This window comes from Rosa rugosa, chromosome 7 (genome assembly GCF_958449725.1).
Source record: "Rosa rugosa chromosome 7, drRosRugo1.1, whole genome shotgun sequence".
NCBI lineage: Eukaryota > Viridiplantae > Streptophyta > Magnoliopsida > Rosales > Rosaceae > Rosa > Rosa rugosa.
In genome coordinates, this window is record NC_084826.1 from 38860248 (window position 1) to 38882997 (window position 22750).

Below are 22750 nucleotides of genomic sequence, written 5' to 3' on the forward strand. Positions count from 1 at the left end.
TCATTGATGAAAGCAATGCCGTCTCTATCAACAATGAAGTTTACCAGGATTCAGACTGGTGGCCTTGTACGTCTAGATGTTGGATAAGTCTAGCTATAAACTCAGACTGGTTGGTCTTGTACCACAAGCAACCTAACAAAGGGCAGAAGTCCCTTCAAACTTTAATATATGCAACGTTTTTTCCTTTAATTAATTCATCATAAAGGGAGCAATTTTGTAATTCAATTTTTCTGCCTAACTGTTGAGCCTGCGTGCAGTTTTATAGTTAGGTACTGCCGAACTCGTATTGTATTAGCTTTGCCTGCAAGCCTTGCAATCCCTTTGCCTGCGTGCAAGTTTTATAGTTAGCTACTGCCGAACTAGTATCTCTGAGATCCAATTGAACCCATCACCCAGGGTCCCAATCAAAGACACCATCCGTATGCGCCCCTTACTCAGCTGGAAAATTAACTTATGTGTTAGACCGTTCTCCAAGTGCTAATAAAGGCCGCCCTCAACCTCAAGAGACCTTAGCAAGGTACTAATGAAGGGTTTAGGCCAATATTAACAAAAGGGTCATTGTCTACTCATACGATTTTACACACTTACAACAATTAAGTATTTAACTAAATTAATAACAACCTAAGTATATTAATCTAAGTGAAACACATACAATATACAACATCATGAGGAGGCTGAAGATGGTGCCGGTTCCAACTCTAAGTGGCAGGACCCGCCCCGGATTTCACCCCGAAATCCGAAGTGGCCATGCGGGGCCCACCTTAGAAGAAATTCTACCAAAAATTTGGCGGAACTTCCCCTAAAAGTAGGTTACCCAAAACCTGTAGGAAAACATTTACACTTCTAAATCATCCATCCTTATTCTCCTGGAGCCACCCTGCTCCCCAAATCACAACATTCCCCAATTCACAAAACACAAAACGCAATTTAAATAACAATAATCCCACAGGTAATCAGAGCAATTCTAATAAAAAGGGTAAACAAGGAAAACCTAATTCAAAGGAAAACGCGGAAGCCATGCTGTTGACTATGCCTCAAATCCATGTACGCCCGACCTCAACTAATTTCGCCTGCAAACTGGGCATTTGAAACCGAAGGGCCCAGGGGAAAGTAATTTAAAACACGTCAGTGTGAGTGGACAAAAATATACAACTAAATAAATAATTTAAAAGAAAAGAAGTTGTATTACTTTCTCACGGATTTAAATTCATAAAACTTCGATGCATGCAACGTTTATAAAACGTATGTTGTTAAAACTCGGAGTCTCGTGAAAACATACCAGTCCCCGCTGGTTAAAAGAAAATAGGACTAGCCCCGCTAGTCAAAAATAATATACAAGTAGGGGAAGAAGATAGCCATACGAATGAGCCTCCCAGGCTCGGGTGATAGCCTCCCAGGCTAAAGTACTCCCATATACTCCCGTTATATACCCACGCGCCACAAAGGCGGACGGGCTTTGGTGATCCCATCACCTCGCCACAAAGGCGGACACATCAATGCTAGCATGATAAATAATCACCCAAAGTATGGCAAAAGAAATCCGAAAACCAAGTAAATCCATAAATACATAAGGCTTCCCCATCTCTTTCAAATGAATTTCCAATGACGTGTCCCACACGCCAAGATAATCTCATGTTCAAAAATAAATAGGCGAGAAATAATAATAAAACAAAATCTCCATAAATCGAAACAAAACCAATTCCAAGATCATCATCAAGGCATTCCCAATGCCAAAACCGAAAGTCAATAAATAAACAAGAAATATAATTCCATCGAAATCCCATTTCGAAAACTCTTTCAGAAATCTCAAATCGACAAATGAAAATAAATATGAAATTCCGGAAATCACCTCGGAAAAATAATTCGTCGAAAATCAACATAAATTATAAATTCGAACCCGAGCATAACAAATTAATATCCGAAATTCACAACCGGAATAAATCATAATCACTTCATGAAAATCATTATTGAAAGCAAATCCACGAGATAAATCGAAATCAAATTCCGAAATCAATTCATATGCTCGAAAAGTAATATGTTAATTAAATAAATCATTAATTCAAGAAAATAAACGCATGCATCATTATTTAAAACAAAAGTCCACTCACAGTACTATTCCGACGATCATGTATACGAGTTCCTTCATCGAGCAAGAGTTCGGTATGCCGCCCTGTACACAATTATTTTTCGTGAATAACTATTCAACAATTAAATACAATTCCCAAAATCAAATCCTCATAAATCATCTTTCCACTTCTTCTCGGATTCAACCCAAAATTTACCTCTAATATCAATTCGTTATCTTAAAGGTTCCAAGTCAGAACCGAGAGATATCCGACGGTCGGATTCTCGTAAATCGATAATCAAAATCCTAAATTTCCAAAAATTCATAATCGATTAAAAACTTGTCTAATTCCAACCAAATTCACATATTCAACCTGTACAAAAATTATAGGATTTAACTAGCTAAAAAAAATAGAATTTAAATTACTGTTTAAACGCCACCACTCACGCACCGCACTGTTCATGCGCGGCCAACTCCTCCTCCGGCCACCAAATTTCAACCACAGAATCATTTCAACATTCTAAGCATTTTTCATAATTTGGAAATACCTTGAAGTGCTCCAATTTTGCCGATGAACACAAACCCGGAAATCTCCAAACCCACCAATTTGGAAATCCTTCAAATTCACCTTCCAAACGTGGAAATTTCTGCTAGAAGTCTTGAGGGAAGATGATCAGTGACTCGAGGCGCTCCTAATAGAACCAATTTCACCGCCAGAGATAGCCGGAAACTGGAGAATCACGCCGGAGAAGCAAACTGCTACAGTAACAATGATTGCATAAATTCGGGGTTTTCTAGCCAAATCGCCGATACCCACTGGTACCACCGTGTAGAGGAGGAAGAGACGGTCCAAGGACAACTGGAATCACGTCTATCGGACGCCGGACGGAGAAGAAATCAGAAAAAGAAGAAGGGTGGGCGACGCGGGGGAAGAGGGAGAGGAGAGGGAGAGAGTCAGGGTAAGTTCTGAAATGGGAACTTACACTACACCAATTTTTCAATCAGACGACAGTTTTTCACTGTCGTCTGAGTATAGAGTCTGCTGTTGTCTATCTCAATGCCGTCTGATACATGAATTAAACAATACCAGAAAACTGTCGTCTGATAAAGTTTACTACAACAACGACTACTAAACTGTCTGTTGTCTGAGCACCAGAAAGAACAACAGCACCATATATGCTTGCTGTTGTCTCTACGAAGCTTCCACATCAAAAGACTAGCTTTTTTCTATTGACGGAATTTAAACAAGACAACAGACTGCTAAAAATGGCGTTGGCTATCCACTTTTGATACTATAGGTTTCTCTAAATAGCTGTTGTTTGAGTTTTTATTAGACAATGGTTTTTGACGTAGTCTTGTTGTGCTAAAATGACTCCAACAACAGTTTTTGTTATCCTTTTAGTTGTGTTTAGCTCTCTCTAACAAATGTTTTTACTTAGTTAAGAGTGGTATGAAAGTGATTCTTATGACATTTTTTTTTCTTGTATGGAAGAACGTCAATCTTTATTAAATGAAAGTAAAGAGTACATGGGGCGATGCAATAGCATCGAAAAAAAAAAGACAATGAAACTACGATGAACAACATTTGGACTTGTATAAATATAACAATTGTTCCATATATGGGAAGCAGTCAGCTTGCAGGGCTTGCTTTTCCTCTATGACAAGCAGCTTGCTTCCTTGGAAGAAATCATCTGCCAGCAACAATAACCAGAATTGTGTTATTCATGGAAACAAGAAAGTTCTACTCTGTTAACTTTTGCAATGAGAAAACTAAAAGAAAGAGTGTAACAGGGAGTGAAACATGAGCTGGATTTGACAAATGAAAGGTATATCCAGTTATGTTTTTTTCTAGTTTATTTGCAATTGACAATTCTTCTTGAGCATAAACCAAAATGAGAATAAAAACCTATCTAAAGGAGAAACTTGCAAGTTACCACTAGAAGTAATTGTGTTCTTACCATTATTTTGTTCGAGGAAATGGCTCCAAGTTTATGTAATGCTTTCTTCAAGTCATGAGTGCCACTGATGGTGGGCAACTTCTGTTCTCCATCAGTAGCCACCAGAATTGTAACCTGATCATCAAAAATTCAACGAGAGAGAAAAAAATAACATTTCCAAGCCTCTGTGTTGAACCATCCTAGAACTAGCCAACTCAAATCAAAACAATAGAAATGATGCAGACTGATCTGGATCTTACCACTATATATTCTTTGTGGATTGCATTAGGTGACTGGCTTTTTGAGCGCTTTTTGAAGTTGTTCACATTGGCAAGGGTCACTTCGTCAAATTTAGCCGCCTATTCCAAAGAAAATAGTTTGAAGCATTCCTCTGCATCCTCTATCTCGGATTTTCGTATAACCTACAAACACGTGAGATAATTCATTTCATCAACATTTCTAAGATCTAGTTATATTTTCTGTTTTGATCCATACATATCAACAGCGGTTTATTCTCAAACTCCAGGAGATGAATTGAACTTACAGATGAATAGCTTGAGAGGCAATGATCAAGATTTCGAAGCAAAGCCGTCATTGCCCCTGAAACCAAAGGAGTAAAAATTGCATTATGGTAAATAATCTGTTCTAAAGAAATGCTCGAGTTTTCGCTTGCATAATGAAGCTACAATTCATCCATCAACAAATCTTCTATTAAATAACAGATTAACTAACACTATGACCAGAAACCAAAATGAGAATAAAAACCTAACTTAAACTACTCCGATTTCAATGAAATTTTACAGACACTAAGCTAACACACTAAACTGGATACTGGTAAATTTTTAGGGATTGTGGAGATCATTTGCTATTCTAGTTAATTAAAAGAAAACAGAGCACAGAAACATGTGAAAACAGAAACAAAAGAAATAAAGAAGACAATTATTTTAGCTGGTTGACAGCTCCAACAAAGGCCTCATGAAGTTCTTGTGTCTGTTGCTGGGAACATAAGTAGCATGGAATAGGCACAAATTAAGTTATTATGTGATAGGCGAATTATGAATTCGGTCAGAGTGGTGTGAATGGTATGCACGTTAGAATGAATATATCAATTCCCTCGCCCAAAAGAACATGTGAAAACAATTAAATTTGTGTGCAACACATGATGGTGGTTACCTTAAAATGAATGAGATATAGACCTCTATGATAAGTGTCTGCATACTAGCAGGAAAGAAATATGTACACTATACTTGAAGAGTACGTGGTGATCGAGCAATGCAGCTCCCATGTGGTGAGGACTAAATGTAACACATACATGCATGGCATGTACCCGAGCTAGCAAATAGTAGCCATATTTGACCATGCATGTAGATGCGTGGTACCGGTAGTATGCTAGCATGTGTATACCCGTAACACTCATGATGTTTCAAGTGGTAGTGAAGTTCTACACTAGCTAGGTCATGCCACTTTCAAAAGATGTTTAATTGAAAATGCTTTAACTAGCATGTTGGTGCAGTTGTTAAGAATAAGAAGTTGCGCCTTGGGGTCTCAGGCTTTGGTGCATGGGAGATATATACTGATCACAAGTTCATAATAATCATGGGTAGCCATGGCAAGGTAAGTAGCAACAAATTTAATGTGGAATTGAAGAAGTAAAATGTAGATATAGGAAATATGCTATATTGATGTGCACTAGATGTGCTCTGCCAATACCATGTATCATATTTAATTATATAATGGTAAGATGTACACTTGACATCTATGAATTGTGCCATAGAGCCTAAGTTGGACGTGTGCATGTTGAACATAATATCAATTAAGAGGCAAAGTATCCTATTGCAACATGTATTGGCAGCGGCATATATAGATCACAGGCATACGAAATGTGTTGTAACTCTACTTTTAAAGGAAGTTGACTATAATGATGACCATGAGCATAAGGGACTAGCAAAGAACACATGTCCATTTATAATTGTGCATGCTATGATGTGTGGTGTAGTACATACACTTCATGCTTGGTGAGCTGTCATAATGTATATATATATATGCCGAAGGAATAAGTTAGTTTCATGGTATAATTAAGACTGAGAAGCTGAGATAGCTTAGCTTTGTTTTAGTTGCTGTGTTCCCAGTTTCCAGGCAATTGCAAGCGAAGTTGGTGTCACGAGTGGACTTGCAGGAAGTCACCGAGATGATTGTCCGGGGTACTTAGAGAAGGTGCTGAGATACAAGGTGTCCTGAGCAAATCATCTTTTTTTTTTTTTTGAATCTCGAAGTGTTTGTTGCTTGAATGATCTCGGAGTGTCTGTTGCTTGAATGATCGAGTTGGTGAAGGAGGTCGGTGGGTGCCGGAACTCATCTCCGGGTTGGGTCGCCAAGAGGTGGTGTGGACTGCTGTTTTTTTGAAATGGTGACTATCACCGAGACACTCAAGTTAATTGAAGCTGTTGATGCCATGAGGGGGGAAGATGTCGGGGACTCGAGTCTCCTGTGCTGACATTCAGTCGTACCTAACAAAATTCCACATTCAGTCGTAAACTGAATCCGCTCCCCAAAATTCCACACTCAAATCCCTAACAAGATCAATATAAACCTAATATACACGATTAAACAATAAATAAAGATCATATCAAAAATTAACAATTTTAGGGGAAACAAGAACTCACTGGTATGAAATTACAGAACCCAAAATCCATAATCAACAATCCAAGGATTCCAAGCCAAACCCACTATCAGTAGCAATAATTAAGCGAGCGAAGGAAAAAACAACTTGAAAAATAATACCGTGAAGAGAGTCGAATCTCTGAGAGGGGAAGAGAAATAGGCGTACCAATCGGAATCAGAAATGCGCGGACAACGAGCCTCACCGAGCTTGGAGACGGCTTTGCGGAGAATAAGGCTGACGAAAGCATGGTCGAGCTGAGATCGAGTGGGACTGTGGGACGAAGACTGCAGATCTGAGCGGAGGAGAAGTCTTTTCTCTCGGCGGCGAGTTCGGTTCCGAAGAGAAGAGATTGAAGCCGGTTTAGGTTATCGTCGACTTGCATATATTCAAATCTGGAAAAGACACCGGCTTGGCTTTTGCATAGTTAATCGAAGGCAGGGGGTGAGGGTTTGGTTTTTTTTTTCTCTATCTTTGGTGGAGACTGAGAAGCAAAAAAAAAAAACACACAGAAGAAGAGAAGAATGGAGAGTTGATCTGGACTCTAGAGAGATAAGTTAGAATTTGGCGTCAGTTTCTACTTTCTAGGAGGGAAATTAAAATTTCGCTAAAAATTTGAGTCAATTAACCAGCGCGCCAGCATATTGAACCCTAAAACTCAGACAACATCAATTTCAGTACATTGTCTAAAAGAGAGTAGCACAATAGACAACTAAAAAACTGTTGTGTGAATCAGATCAATCAGACAACATCTTTCACCAGGCATTGACTTAAAAGATATCAGACAACAGACACCTAAAGTAAAATAAAACAGTTGTGTGACTGAAAATAATCAGACAACAGCAAAAATAAACCATTGTATAAATGAACCTTGGACAACATCACATAATAACTGTTGTCTGAATTGACTCATTCAGACAACATCAAAAAAATCAACCATTGTCTGAAATGCTTTTGCACAAGAGCCAAGAAAAAATTATTGTTGGATTCAAAAACTTAGACGACATAATATTTCTTGCTGTCGTCTGATTATTTCAGACGACAGTTAAAATGTTTGCTGTCGTCTGATATGTGTTGTCTGATTCCGAAATTGGTGTAGTGTTACCTCGGTAAGTTTCCTTATATAGAGAGAGTTACTGTGAACAGTAAATTCACCTTTTCACTTATAAATTTCACATACGAACTCCGATTTTTATGTACCACATATGCACGCGCTCGGTTTAACGTCCTCTACAACTTTCATGAAGGAAACTTTCTCAAATTTTGACCCGATCAAAAAGTCGATTTTTTAGGGCCACTGCAAGTATCAAAACAAAGTAAAAAGTAAAAGTAGTTGTCGTTTACCGTCCAAATGACTAGTAAACAGGTAAATTGAAATACAGGACGTTACACTAAGGGGGAGGGACTGGCGCTTTCTTATGTTCTGTCGACTTTTAGACATTCTGGACTCAAGCCTTTTGAAGTAGGAGTAATTTCTATAAGCTTTTCTAAGACGTTTGTAGTTGATATTTGTACCACAAGTGTGTGATTGGCAGATAAGACTACATGAATATGTTTTCCTTAGAGAGCGAGGTTATTCTTGCCTAGTTTAGGCTTGCTGTTTCAGCGAGCGTCCCTTTAGACTTCAATGAGTTTAGTTGTAGCTTAGATAGGTTCTTCGGTTTGGCCCAGAATTTCTTATGTAAGTTCTGTTAGACTCTGGCCTGTTTCGATGGCTTGATTACTAATGAAATCAATTCGTATTCAAAAAAAAATTATTGCAATACCCTGGAAATTCGTTATTAATTTCTTGGAATTTCCTAGAATTAATAAAGTGTTCGTTAGTACGATTTCGTGGTTTGAGGGTGGAGCGAAAATGTTTCGTATGAATAATTACTCGAAACGTTTTATTTTCGAGGGGTCAAAGAGTTGACTATTATTCATTGTGATTATGTGAAAATCTCCTTCACAAAAATCGTAGAGCACATCGATACGAGTTCGTAAATATATGGAACGCGAAAATCAGAGTTCATATGAAGAAGTTATGGCTTTCAGAAAAAGTTTCCATTTTTGTATAAAGGACGAAATTTTGTGAAAATTGCAAAAAAGGACAGATTTCCAAAATTGGAAACCGGCCTCTCTTTCTCTCTCCCCGATCCGAAATCTCTCTCTCCCTTCATCCATCGATTTCTCCACCGTCCGGCCATCAGTCGCAAACTCTTCTTCTCTCCTCCCTTAACAAGTCCGTGGTAGAATCGTCGCAACATTTGAGCTATGGAGGGCGCAACAAGGAGAAGAAGATCCACGGCAGCTCTGCGTTAGGGGCTTGTCGGAACTCGAGATTTCGGCCACTTCAGGCGATAATTCTTGAGGGCTTTTGGAACCCAGAGGACATAGATGCTTTCTCCAAAAATGGCTTGCAATGATTCAAAGCGTGGAGATCGAATTTTGGAATTGAAATTCTAGGGTTTCAATCGGCCCTCTTCCTTCCAAGGTAAATTCCGGCCAATTGGCTTACAATTTGACTTCAGTGTAGTTGTGAGAGTTGTTGTACATGTTGTAAGAAGATTTTGGCATAGGTATTGTGACCCAATTTTGGAGGTTGCCGGCGGTGGCGCTGCAGTCTGTGGCGGCGCTTGGAGGCGGTTCCGGCCATGTCAGGGACAGTTTCTGGTTCTATATACGATCTACTTGTTGATACAAGCATTTCGATATATACTACGTAAATTTTGGAGATCGTATGAATATGTTAGGATTTTTACCGTTCCGATCGTCTTGATTTTCAATCCATGAGATCCGATCGTCCGATCGACTTGTAGTTTTGTTGTATTGACCGTAGGAGTGTTTCAGGGACTTTGGGTGGTCTCGGATGAGGATTTGACCGTTGGATCGTCGTATAATTTTGTGAGTATGATCCTAAAGGCGATCCGTGAGGATCCGATCGTTGTATCGTCGTATAATTGTGTTTTGCGATTTGTGTGCTAAGTTGAGACCGTATATGATTAGGTGCTTGATGGAATTGTATTGGGCGAACATTTTGTGATTGTGTGATCTTGGCTGTTAGAGAAGACGCAGCTGGAATTAGAGGTGAGTAAATCTCACGTAGTTCATTTATAAACGAAATTACTTTATTATTCGGAATTGTTTGATAAATTGTCAAATCGTTTTCAGAAATAAATATTTATTTTAAATTATATGAACTTGATCATCAACGGTTCATAGGTAAGTAAAATGAAGTTTTATTATAAAAAATGATTTTTACGGGTTTTAGTAGCATTCCTAAGCGGGTGACTACGTGTGTGTGTGTGTAGATATATATATATATATATATTTATGTGGAATATATATATTGGTGCAATTGTGTAATGATGTGGAAGTAACATATTTTGTGTGTTTGATGTTGCTATTGTTGTAATTTAATTTTCTAAGGAAATGAATCAATTTTGGTTCTTTTGAATGGAAACAATTATATTATCGACGTTTTGTATTTGAGAGTTTTTCTTGTCAAATTGTGTTGTTGGTTTAAGAGGTGAAAACAACATTTCGAAATTGATTTCTATATTGTTTTTTAAAAGAGAGTTGAGCTTTGAAAAATAATATTTGTTGCAGTCAATTATGTTGTTTTGGAAAGTGTTGAGGTTGTGTAACATTTTGAGTCTTGAGTGACTTTTTAAATGTTTTGGTCTTTGTACCGAGGGTTTTTGTACCGAGGGTCACAATAGTGAAAGACTGGTTATTGGAACAATGCCCTTAGCCGGGGTATGGTTACGACTTAGTTAAAGCTCTAGTCTGTCAGCCATTTTATGTCATGGGGGGTAACAAGTAGGTTACTTACAACTCATGAGTACGTGTTTTTAAAAGAGAATTTGGGGTGTATTCTTTCTTTTAATGTCCGAGGAGGGACTTGATTTCATATTATGGTGTGAGTTGAAATAATATGATTTTATCACTTTAGTGATGTATGTTACCCTTAAGAGGAAGGATGTTGAGTTTGAAACGAGTCATTTTGTGGGATCGTTTATTTGGAGTTGGAAGAGTGGTTTCTTGAATTCAGCCTACGTCTTGTGATTTCCTTATTATTTTACTTCTTCATTTCTATTGTTTGATTTTAATATAATCTCCTGAACTAAAATTTATGCAGGGATTACTATAATTTCTTTTGTTTCATTTTGATGTAATCTTCTGAACTAATTTTCTATGCAGGGATTACTAATGTTTACCTTGTGTGATTGTAAGTTTGGTTGTGTTTTTGTGGAGTTAAATGTTGTTGCTTAATCTATCTCATGAGTTGAGAAATATAAGCATGTGTTGTTTGAGTCATTTTAATTGAGTTTACTCATACGAGCTTAAAAAGCTTACCTGGTTTGTTGTTGCAACCCGGTGCACTATTCCATGGCGTATGGATTTTCCTGCAGGTCAGGGTAACCAGGGTTGAGGCCGCAGCTTGTTGTCGCAGCAGTATTAGGTTTAGAACCTATTTTGTTTATTTTATTTACTGTTGTTTGTAGTATGCTCCTAGTGAGCATTTACATTTACTTTAATGCTTTCGAGTTTATGTAAACACGTAGTGATGTAATATGTGACTCTAGAGAACGAGTCGGTATTTACATTTTGTTGACTCAGTTGTTTTATTTCTTAGATTTAATTGAATAAATTTCTTTATTTTTCTGGGCATTTGTTTGAGTTATCGTGTTTCGGATTCGAATTTCTTTATTCGAAATTCGGGGCGTGACAATGATTTTATGTACAACTACTCAAACAATAATATTCACCCATCAATTTTTTCTCAAAAAAATTTCCAAGTGTCTTGTGTCTCTTTTGTGTCCAAATAAGGGTGTTCGTTTGTTGGAGATTTGGGTTCCTCCAATTTGTGCAGATTAGTGTGAGCTATATAACTTGTTGTTTAGCTGTTGTATCCTAGAGGGAACAAGTCAACAGATTTATGATGCACTTGTATTATTCAGATATGGCTTGAATCTCCTTAAAGAGAACGAGATATCCGCGCTTCAGTCTAATTGTCAACGAGTTTCTCAACTAGAAATTAATTATAATCCTTATTGTAATTCCGCAAAAATTATAATTTTAAGGCTTAATTGCCAAAACACCCCTTAAACTGGCAATACTTGTCGTTTACATTCCAAACTTGCAATTGCGGAAATTTACCTCCTGAACTTGACAAATAATACCAATATATACCCTCATTGTAATGTAACTTTTTCCATCCAAATATGAGGCAGTGATATTATAATAACCTTTTCTCTTTTTTTTTTAACAAATAAACATTATAACAAAAAAAAAAAATTTAGAGTGGAGATTTATGGCCTTCCACATACTTTTTTTTTTTGTAGATAACTTACACTATATTATTCCACTAAGAAGAAAAAATTCATGTTGTCATTCACAAATTGTCGTATTATTGTAATAACCAACACCAAGTTAATAGATATGTTATTTTCTTGCTAGAGAGTGCCTGTGCATGTCCGTGTATAAAGTTTCATTTTATCGTGTAAAAAGCTCCCATTTCCAGATATTCATGAACATAATTAACTATATGTATAAGTTAAATCCATGCATACGTACAATACAAGAGTCAGCTCCCTATAACATGCATAGATGTGAAATATTTGAAGATTCCATAACCTCCAACAGCGACCATCACAACAAGAGCTGGTGCAATCCTCAGAAGCAAACTCGTATTCGCAAACGGAAATCGATTAGATGTGTGATCATTTGAAGGTTTGGTTTTTGGTAATATTAGAGAAAGAACACCATTCTGAAACCTTGCAGAAATATCCTTGACTCTATAAACATCAGGAGAAGCTTTGAAACTTTGGCGGAAGCGGCTCCATCTATTTCCATCCACAGGACGTTCACCTTCAATCTTTATCGTTCCTTTCTTGTCGTTAACACAGACCTTGAATTGTTCAATCTTGAAACCTGTATAGATACACACACACACACACACGTAAAAAGGCAGCAACAATTACAGAAACTTTTATATACTGAAACTGCTAAAATTTCTCCAGAAAAAAAGATATATGAAATGATACGGTACCATGGAGAGGAATCTGGTAAGTGTCACGTAGTTCTTCTTTTTGGAGCTTGCAATAAGGCATGAAATCCTCATAAGAACGTACGATGGTAACCACATCACTATTGGTATCCATATATGGGAATGAAAAGCTGCTCTATATATTTAGGATTAATAATGATTAATTTGACTGAAATATATGGATGATATATCTTTGTCTTATATATATCTGGATCTGGTATTCTGGTATATATATTCTGGCCGGCCTTACAGGTTTCTTCTGGGTTTTGTCTAGAAAGAGAATTGTTCTTTATTTTGTTTCTCTACCTTGGCATTTCTTTATAGCGAGGCACGCAAAGAATCTGGTTTGTGCTTTCCAGGCACAATATATAGCTAAACCAAACTGGACGCATCTTTGAGCAATAACCAACGCTTACGTACAGTTTTCTATCAAATTTATTGGGGAAGATCATAAACCTTTGAGAGGGAATATCATCGTCGATTATAAAAGGGAAGGAGAAGATTTTGAATCATGCATTTTGTTTACTTGAACAAGACCATTAAAGTTGACTGTCAAAGCTAAACATCCAACAATTATCCAATACATGCAATCAGACAAAACTTAAGCAACACTATTCTATTTTTAAAAGAAACAACTGGTTTGACATGGCTACAAAAATAACAATGGGGGGAGAGCATACACTTGAGAATAAGAACGTATTTGAGAGAATAATGAGATAATTTTATTCTTCTCACAGGAGGTATTTATACACCATGGTTACATATACTAACTAGGTAAGTGCTAATTACAATTAAAGGAATAATTACATTCCTAATTGCATGCAGTAAGTGTTAGTGTGAGTCATCGTTCCCTATTAGGAATAGACCACAAGGGAATATATTGTTGTAACTACTTACCTTGTATATGTTGTGTAGTACAGTAGTACACAATAGTTGTAGTACGTTGTAGTACGATTGTAATCTGTTTATATACACCACAGAATGAGTGTAATAATATATCAGAAAATTTATTCTCTCAATAGTGTCTTATTTGACTTGGTATCAGAGCGAAGATCCGAAAAGGACTTTGTCTCTTTATTTTTCTTCTTTAGTCTTCTCTCAATACGAGGAAGACAATTGGCTTAGAACCCATTTGGGTTAGACGACGTCGTTCACTGTTGGCAGACGTCATCATCTTTTTCCTCGGTCAACTTCATCATCTCACAGTCAGTTCGATCGGCTTCGTCTCCAACCCCGAGACCGCCGTCGCTCCTCTTGCCCAGTCGGCCTCGTTGTCCAGCTGCCTTCGTCTGCCTCCGACACCAGAGAAGAGATCAATCTCTTCAGTTCGTCGCCCAATCTGCTTCGTGCTCAGACTCGACCCAGTTCCTGTCCGGCCACCTGATTCATCCCCGGCTGTGCTCCAGTCCACAATCGTGCCCTGGAAAGAATGAAAATATTGATATTGTAGAGAATTTGATGTATTGATTTTGAGTTGTGTTGGTCGGGGACCTTTTACAATGACCTAGGAGGGTTGTATTTATACAATCACATACATAAGGTTTAGGAAATAAATTACAACTAAATTAAATGAATTTCGATCTTAATGACCAAAATTAAGATATGCTCCATATTACTTCATTCCTTAATCGCACTATTACTACTTCCTTCTTACGGCGCCATTATATTTGATTTGTTTTAATTTCTGCAATATTGTCTTCAATGCCTTCAAACTCAATAAAATCTCGGCATTAATTATCTCAACAAATAATTACCGCCGTTATTTCTTTCCATTCTAATTTCTTCTCCTAAAGTTGATATCTAATAAAATCTCATAAAATGAAATTTTATTGAGATACCATTAATAAAAGCACCATATTTTCCTCATCTATCGGCCAAAGATTTAAGGGCCGATTTACCAAAATTGGGTACAAAGACAATCTGCATCAGTAAAGCCACTCACCTCTAGGTGATTATGTTTAGAAAACATCAGACCTTTCTCTGGTGCAGTCTTTAGATATCTTAAAATTCTCACAACGGCATCCATATGAGCCTCACTTGGGTTGTGCATGAACTAACTCACTACACCACTATGCCAAAAAAGCTATCAGACGACAGAGGAGATCTGTCGTCTGATTAAAAAAATTTCTGTTGTCTAGTACGGTGCCGTCTCTTGGGGCATCAGACGACAGATTTCCTCTGTCGTCTTATTTATCAGACGACAGAAATTTGTTAGGTCTTCTGTTGTCTGATGAAATCGAGACATGAGGCTAGTGAATTCAAACGACAGATAAATGTCGTGTGATCTAGAAACAAATAACAGTTCCTTAGAATTTCTGTGGTCTGAATGGACTTATAATAACAGTTAAGTGTTGTTTTATTCCAGTTCAATAACAGTTAACTGTCATTCTTATTCAGTTTAGAATACAATTATCTATCGTCTTTAGTCACCTACGATAACATTTATATGTTGTTTTATATGCATTATAGTCACAGATAAGTGTACATTGAACTTAGTTAATACTACATTTATTTACCGTTTGAGTTTAGTCACAGATGACAATTAAATGACGTTTAAAGGGAATATAAATAACAGTTGTCTGTGGTTTTTATTAACTTATAGTAATAGTTATCTGTTGTGGCATATAACTTGGAATTACAATTAAGTGTGGTTTAAAAGTTGTTAAGGTTACATTTATCTATTGTTGTGGTTTATACTCTACAACAATTAACTGAAGGTTGAAGAGCACAGACAGGACAATTATTTGTTGCTTGAAGCTAATTTGAGCGACAGTTAAATGTTGTTTCATTTTCGACTCTGTCTTTGTTTTGACATGAAGACGACAATTATCTGTTGTTTGAGTGTCCAAATATGAACACATTTTTTCTTGTTTCTGTTGTTCTTTGACGCGTCCAACAACATCATTTTGTTGTTGCTTTCTTTTCCAGATGTCATACTCGTATCCCTGTTGTGCCATAATCATGTAAATCTGGGAACAACACAATGCATTCATCAAATATGAAATCCATTCACAAAAATACCAATATTTGATCAATCTGTTCCTGCAGCTATACATACATCCATCATGGAGCTAAACTTAATAAACATCAGTTCAATAACCCATAGCAATTGGCATGATCAACAAATGTAACCCAAAAAACACTGATATCTCATACTACTGATCATAAACTGTACTTGCAGGCCAAAAATAGATACTTAGACCAACTGCATAACTAGTTAATATGGGTTATAGATGATGCATGTCCAAAATTAGAATCTTCTCGACACACTAGCTTTGTTGAAATTGGCTGACATACTTTGCCCACTTGGCCCGGACCTGATCAATGTCTTTTTGTGTGTAGAAGTGATTTGCTTTCCTTTCCCACTGCAAGTATTAAAAAAAAAAATACAAGTTAATGTGAATGGATATGTTTCACAACAGTAATCAGAATTGGAAGGAGTTGATATTTATATATATATACTAGAAATACTACCCGCGCTTTGCTGAGGAATTTGTTCTTGTGAGTAAATTAGAAAAATAACATACAAAAGGAAAATCATCACATTTCATTCAAATAGTGAAAACTATTTTCATACATCTTAGATTTTAGCTGCAGTCTATTCGAAAGGAGATGATGCAAACATGCTAGCTGCATAAAAAGGCTAGCTATTCTAGTTGCAGCTTTACAAAAAGGATATAAGCGATAGGTTAATCTATCAAAAGGAGCTGCTGGAGTGTATTTAAGGAGACAAAGTACTCCAGTTGGTTGTTTCAGTTGCAGCTTTGTAAAATGCTGGTGTTGGTTAAAAAAAGTGACGGCTCCGATTGGAGTTGTAGTTGCAGCTGCACGAAATTGATTAGTCTAGCAAAAGCTATAACATAGCTATTTCAATTCAATTGTTTTTGTGTTTTAGCAGCTGACAATGGTGCTGATGATGATGATGTAGTTCCATGTTTTTCTGCTTGCCTGTCACTTTAAAACAAAGTTGATTCTTCAAAGTGAACAAACAGTAGATGAACCATAGCTTTAATTAATTCTGGATACAAAAACAGTCGGTCTAAATTTGTAACCAGAAACAGTCGGTCTAAATTTGTAACCGGTAGTGCAGATTCAAAGAGACTATTAATGTATATTAGTTTTAATGTTTAATCAAAATTGATCATTTCACTGAAACATGCTACATAGAGTTCACAGACTATTAATATGGATTAGTTTCACTCTGTTCTTCTCTTTTGAAGGAGAGATCATGATAAGGGAAACCGCTTTAAAGCAACAAATGCAAATCTTCTCTTAGATTTATTTCATTTATGCCCTGGACCCGAAAAAAAAAACAGATATACAGAAGTACAGAACTCAAACATCTGCACATCAAATAACACATGAATAGCTTTGGCATATGATACCAACAGATCGAGAGAGAAAGAAATTGGTAAATAGGTAGCAAGTAAAAGAAGTGAAAATTAACAAAGTTTATATGCACACTCATAGTCAACAGCTTTAAGCACTTCATACATTGCTGTCTTTATTTATCACAAATAATCCTAAAGATACAACAAAAACTCTGGAGGCATGCTTTTAATTTGACCAAGTAAAAGTTATTATCAATTACCTGAAATAACTTGGGCAAAATCCATCCACTTTCAAGGTCAATCTCCAATATCTTCATGACCTCCATAACCTGTCAGAGAGAGACTTATAGGATACTTTGGAAAACAATAATGGAACATAAAGAGATTAATAGATTTGTTAAATGGTGAGAAGTAGAGACTGAAACCAGAGACCTAATAACAAACTCTACTGCATGTTTTATGAATGAAAAGAAAAAAAAAATTAAAACTTCATCATTATAGTATACTAAGGAGCAGTTCATGAATCAAAAATGTATGTCATTATGAAAAACACATACCAGTATGATCATAAAAGCAAAAAAAAACCAAAAAAAAAAAAATCAAAAGCTTGAAACTTAGATTAAGGAAACATAAAAATCAAATAAAAAAGATACAAAGATGAAATCAATGTTTAAAAACAGAGTAACACCTTTGAAAAGCAAACAATTATCCACATTATACATGAAAATCATCAGAGAAAAGCTATCACTTGGAAGAGCAAAAGTTATTACCTTTAATTAAAGAAAAGTTAACAATCATTTGCTTGTAGAACCATTCTAATACTATTCTGATATATCACCAATACACCAAATTCACCTTCCAATATACCAAGCCATTACGTTCTTTAACCATGTTTCAAAAAGAAAAAGTACAGTGTCGAAACATTGATTTCTTATTCCTTAAGAAGCTAAAATGTAAGAATGTACATACATATAAGGATTGGAACTTCCAGTGCGGTTTCTCATCCTTGATGCCAATAAATCAACCATCTGCTCTATCTCGGGAAGAAATTTAAGAGCGTGATAGTTCACCCCGCACCTCAGCCTGTTGATTTCTTGAGGAACATTGACATACCTGAAACAAAAATGGCATGATATTGTAAGGTTAAATATAGTTGAGTCATTCCCTAATAGCTTAAGCTTATATCTGGAAAAAATATTACAGCTTTACCAAATCAAAAATCAGATTTCATAATAGAAAGCAGCATGTAAATCTTTTTTTTCTTTGAACCAAAATGCAGCTACAATAATACAAATAGATACTTTAGAAGAGATTAATAAATACTGTCACTATAATTTACTGAGATTTAAAGAGTGTTATTTAGGACTTCTATTTGCACAGAAGAAGTACAATGTAATGACAATTACAGATCATTATAGAGATTAAAACATGAAATTTGCAAAAATTGAGCAGCACCTATCTATAGAGAAACATCAACTCATATCACCTAAAGCTCTCATATATAAAATTAATGGACACAGAGAAGAACACAAAGAACTATGGCTTATATGTAGACCACATCTAACCTCAGTTTACAGATTATATAGTTGATTTCTAATGTTTAACATGCTTTATTTATTTGATCGGTCCTTTCCATAACCATATGAATGATGTCCGCATCATTCCAATCTTTTACCTCTATTTAAACAACCAGTTTCTACATGAATTAAAAAAAAAAAAAAATTACCAAGTTCGTTCGTTCGTTCTGATGACAAAAATCGATTCAATCTTTTGACTATAGCTGCAAATACACACAATAAATTTATCACTTAAAGAATCAAAACTACACAATCAAACATGAAACAAACCATACCCAAAACTTAATTTGACCAAAAAACAACACAATCAAAAATACACAACCCCGAAACCCTCAACTTCCATCCACAGATTAGAGCTTTAAAGAAAACCCAGACAATATTCGGATACAGCTGCAATCGGACCTGAGAATCACGCGAGAAATTAATCATATAGTTTTATTTATATTAGAAACCGATTGAAACAGTAAGTACCATCTCATTTCGAATAGATAAAGTAAACTTCAGATTATTATACCAGTCCTTATTGTGGTGTAGTATGCTTCTAGAAAAGATCCTTGGATTGCCTCGTTCTGTTTAAGAGAAATGGGACATAAAAAGTATCTGTTAGCTGAATGATGGTAATTGTTGAGGTATGATAATGAGTTGCTGCTATAATTAGATTGTGAAGGGAATGGTAGCTATTACCTTCTCATTAACTAAAACAAACTGAAGACCATTGTGATCGTACCCTTACTTGCAGTGGCATCATGCTGATCATACACACAACTAAACTAAAATGCACCCAATACTTTATGCTATGCTCGAGGAGTATCAATTGATTAGCTCTTTTTGTGGCATTCTAATTATTTTCTGCTGCAATCTAATCTATATAGTCACAAATAACAAAGATCTTAGAAAAGTAAAGGTTTTTTTTTTTTTTTTTTTTTTTGTGAACCAAGGTCTTGAATGAAAACAAAATTGCACTTCAAATCAGTATAGGTGGAAAAACCCTGGATTACTGAGTATCAGCAAAAAATGGAAAAAAGCAAGAACAAAAGTGATGAGATTTCTTGTTGCTTGTTACTTGTGCTGAATATATGAAGGTACCAAGCATGGAATGCTTAATTTCTTTTCTTGCACTGTTATTCACCATTTTCCTCATTCACCTTTCCTCTGTCCCATTGAAGTTATAGTCGCATTACTTTCCTTGACAATCACACAAAATTTATGATCCTATGAATATTACTGGTCTTTCAATCCAAACACGGACACCCACATCGAAAAGATCAATCAAGTGGCACAAACAAATCAAATAAACACTATGATCATACTCACAATACTTGGTTTCACACCATATAAACAAATTGAGTGTAATACCTTCAATGTTTCGGCACATATATATTGCACATGTATTTCAGATATGACGCAATGCAAAACAACTAACACATTAACATGTGTTGGCATTCTAACAGATATAAGATTTAAAGAAGCTAAAGAAATAAGTCAGTAAACAAGCACGTTCTCCAAATTGAATAATAATAGCAAAGTGACTAGAAGAAGCATGATTGAAGAATATGACAGAATACCAATTCAGTTATTCCAAACAATAGGAAACATAATGAAGCACATCACCCTTACCTCCCTTGTGGCTAAATCCCTCGCTTCTAGGTTTTCCTTCTCCAAAACTGTATTTCCTTTGTTTCCTGCAATTACAACGTGAAAACTATTTCAGGACTCACAACGTAGAAGCAAGGAAGAAGAATTAATGACTAAGTGGATATATGGACTGGAAAACCAACAAGAGTAATCGATTGATTCAATTCAAAACCCATCAAAAGTTCAAAACAGAATAACACTCCCTGCCTGGCTTCTATAATAACATCACTTCCCTTTGAGGATAACAGATTAACAAAATAACATCACTTCTCATAATTCATATAATCATATTTATAAACAGAACAATAGAATAAGCCAAGAACTGGGTTTAATCAGTTCCAGATTCAGAGCAATCAATCAAAACCAATCCTAGTAATCAAAACCCACCTAGTAAACTGATCAAAATTTTGAATTAAAGACTGAGATATCGACTGATGTGGAGAGAGAGAGATGAAGACCGTCATTCGAGGAGAGACCGAGAGAAGAGATGTGTCGCTGCCCGTCATGCAACCGCTGTCGATCATCGATTTGTCAAGGAGATTAGGAGAGAAATCTGGGTGAGAGAGGACTCGGTTTTAGAAAGGATTGTGAGAGGTCAGATTTTTAGTTTTGAATCAAGGGGATTGAGAGAGGACTGCGTATCAGACTTTCTGTTTAAAGAATGAGAGACGAAGTCTCTTTATTCGTCGTTTTGAATGTTGACCGTAAACTAAATGAAGCAAAATCGAAACTCAATCGAACAAAGACCTAACAACTACATCGAATTTGCAATGAAAAACCCCAAACCAATTTCCAGAAAAACCCTAAAATGGAACACTGAACCCAATCGAAACCCCTAAACTAAATGAAGCAAAATTCTTACCAATAACCCAATCGAAAATAGAATAGTCCAGCTTCTTCTAATCTCTTGAGTTGCTGGTGGAGAACTCCATTAAGCCAGACTTGAATGCGTTTAAGGATGTCGGGGTTGAAGGAGAGATTAGTTTTGGGTAAGGAGAGATAAGATTTGAGAGATGGCCGATTTTTGAGAGGTATAAATGGCTAAGTTTTCCTCCAAATTCTATGAGGTACCGAGTTTCTGGTTGGTAAGAGAGTTTTAGACAGAGGTAATGTTTGTGGGAATGAAAAACACGAAGCTAGGTTTTGTGTTATGTCAAAAGAGACTTCAAATAAAAAAAGTCAAACTCACCTTCTTCAAACAACAGAATTTCTTATCTCTGTTGTCTGAATAGTTTTACATTCACTATAGTCACCGATAGGGTTTGGGCATTTGGGAGGGAAAATCTTTAATCTTGTTGGAGGGAAATCTAAACTTTCTGCTAAGAAAATTTTCATCTTTTCAGACGACATTTAAGTGTCGTCTGAGTCTGACCATATCATCAAAATGAAACAAGCATGGTTTCTCATTGTATTCAGACAACACATTTAATTTATGTGTCGTCTGAGTTTAGTCTGAAACACTCAGACGACAGAAAATGACTATTCTGTCGTCTGAACTCTGTTGTCTGATAGCTTTTTTGGCATAGTGCACTGACTGCATATGCTACATCTGGTCTGGTATGAGACAAGTAAATTAATCTTCCATCCAATCTTTGATATCTAGCCCTATTTGTAGAAACTTGATCAGGTACTCTGCCAACTTGTGATTTTCCTCAATAGGTGTGTCAATGGGTCTGCAATCTAACAAACTTGTTTGAGTTAGGAGGTCCAGAACATACTTCCGTTGGCATAAGAAGATTCCACTTCTCCCCCTTGCTACCTCAATCCCAGAAAATACTTTAGGTCTCCAAGATCTTTTATCTCAAACTCAGAAGCCAACTGCTGTTGTAGTCTTCCAATCTCATCATTATCATCTCCTGTAATAACCATATCATCCACATAGATTATCAACACAGTTATCTTACCCTTCTGACGCTTGAGAAAAAGAGTGTGATATGAGTTGCTTTGTTTATAACCAAAGCGGCACATTGATTGAGTGAACCTCCCAAACCATGCACGAGGTGACTATTTCAAACCATACAAGGACTCTTTTAATCTGCAAACCACATGCATCAATATTTGTAGTAGTTTTATATCCAGGAGGAAGGCTTATGTAAACTTATTCAGCTAAACCCCCATGAAGGAACACATTCTTCACACCAAATTGCCGAAGTGGCCAATCTAGGTTTGCAACCAAAGACAATAACACTCTAATGGTATTGATCTTTGTTACAGGGGCAAACGTCTCATCATAGTCCACACCATAAGTTTGTGTGAACCCCTTGGCCACCAATCTTTCCTTGTATCTATTAACTGAACCATATGCATTGTGCTTCACTGTATAAATCCATCTACACCCCACAGTCTTCTTTCCACTTGGAAGTGGTACTAACTCCCATGTATTATTCTTCTGCAATGCTTCCATCTATTCATCCATTACCTTAGACCACTTGGGATCTCTCAAAGCTTCCTGTACTTTGTTAGGAACAGATACAGAAGATATCTGGTGTACAAAAGATTCATATGACTTAGATAA

At 36.3% G+C, this 22750-nt stretch overlaps 1 protein-coding gene and 1 long non-coding RNA gene across 6 annotated transcripts; both read right to left on the reverse strand.

Annotated features, from left to right (window-relative positions):
* Positions 1-3727: 3727 nt before the first annotated feature.
* On the reverse strand, positions 3728-7224 carry LOC133721284 (uncharacterized). 5 transcript variants are annotated; one of them, XR_009852152.1, is made up of 6 exons: positions 6830-7223; positions 6666-6728; positions 4547-6509; positions 4263-4424; positions 4024-4137; positions 3728-3756 (listed from the first exon to the last, which is right to left on the reverse strand). It is a non-coding gene; the product is annotated as an uncharacterized LOC133721284 (long non-coding RNA). The 5 variants fall into 5 exon arrangements; XR_009852149.1 differs by having other exon boundaries at positions 4547-6728; positions 6830-7224; XR_009852151.1 differs by lacking the exon at positions 6666-6728 and having other exon boundaries at positions 4547-6592.
* Positions 7225-12036: 4812 nt separating this feature from the next.
* LOC133723776 (inactive protein RESTRICTED TEV MOVEMENT 2-like) lies at positions 12037-12903 on the reverse strand. Its single transcript, XM_062150641.1, has 2 exons — positions 12696-12903; positions 12037-12577 (listed from the first exon to the last, which is right to left on the reverse strand). Exons 1-2 carry the CDS (start codon positions 12805-12807, stop codon positions 12231-12233), a joined length of 459 nt encoding a protein of 152 aa, XP_062006625.1. The 5' UTR covers positions 12808-12903; the 3' UTR covers positions 12037-12230.
* Positions 12904-22750: the final 9847 nt, after the last annotated feature.

Excerpts from the sequence above, each read along its gene's own strand:
- LOC133723776 (XM_062150641.1), bottom strand. The coding sequence starts at position 12,807 with ATGGATACCAATAGTGATGTGGTTACCATCGTACGTTCTTATGAGGAT. Across the intron at positions 12,578-12,695 it reads TTACCAGATTCCTCTCCATG|GTTTCAAGATTGAACAATTC; the intron begins GTACCGTATCAT and ends GTATCTATACAG.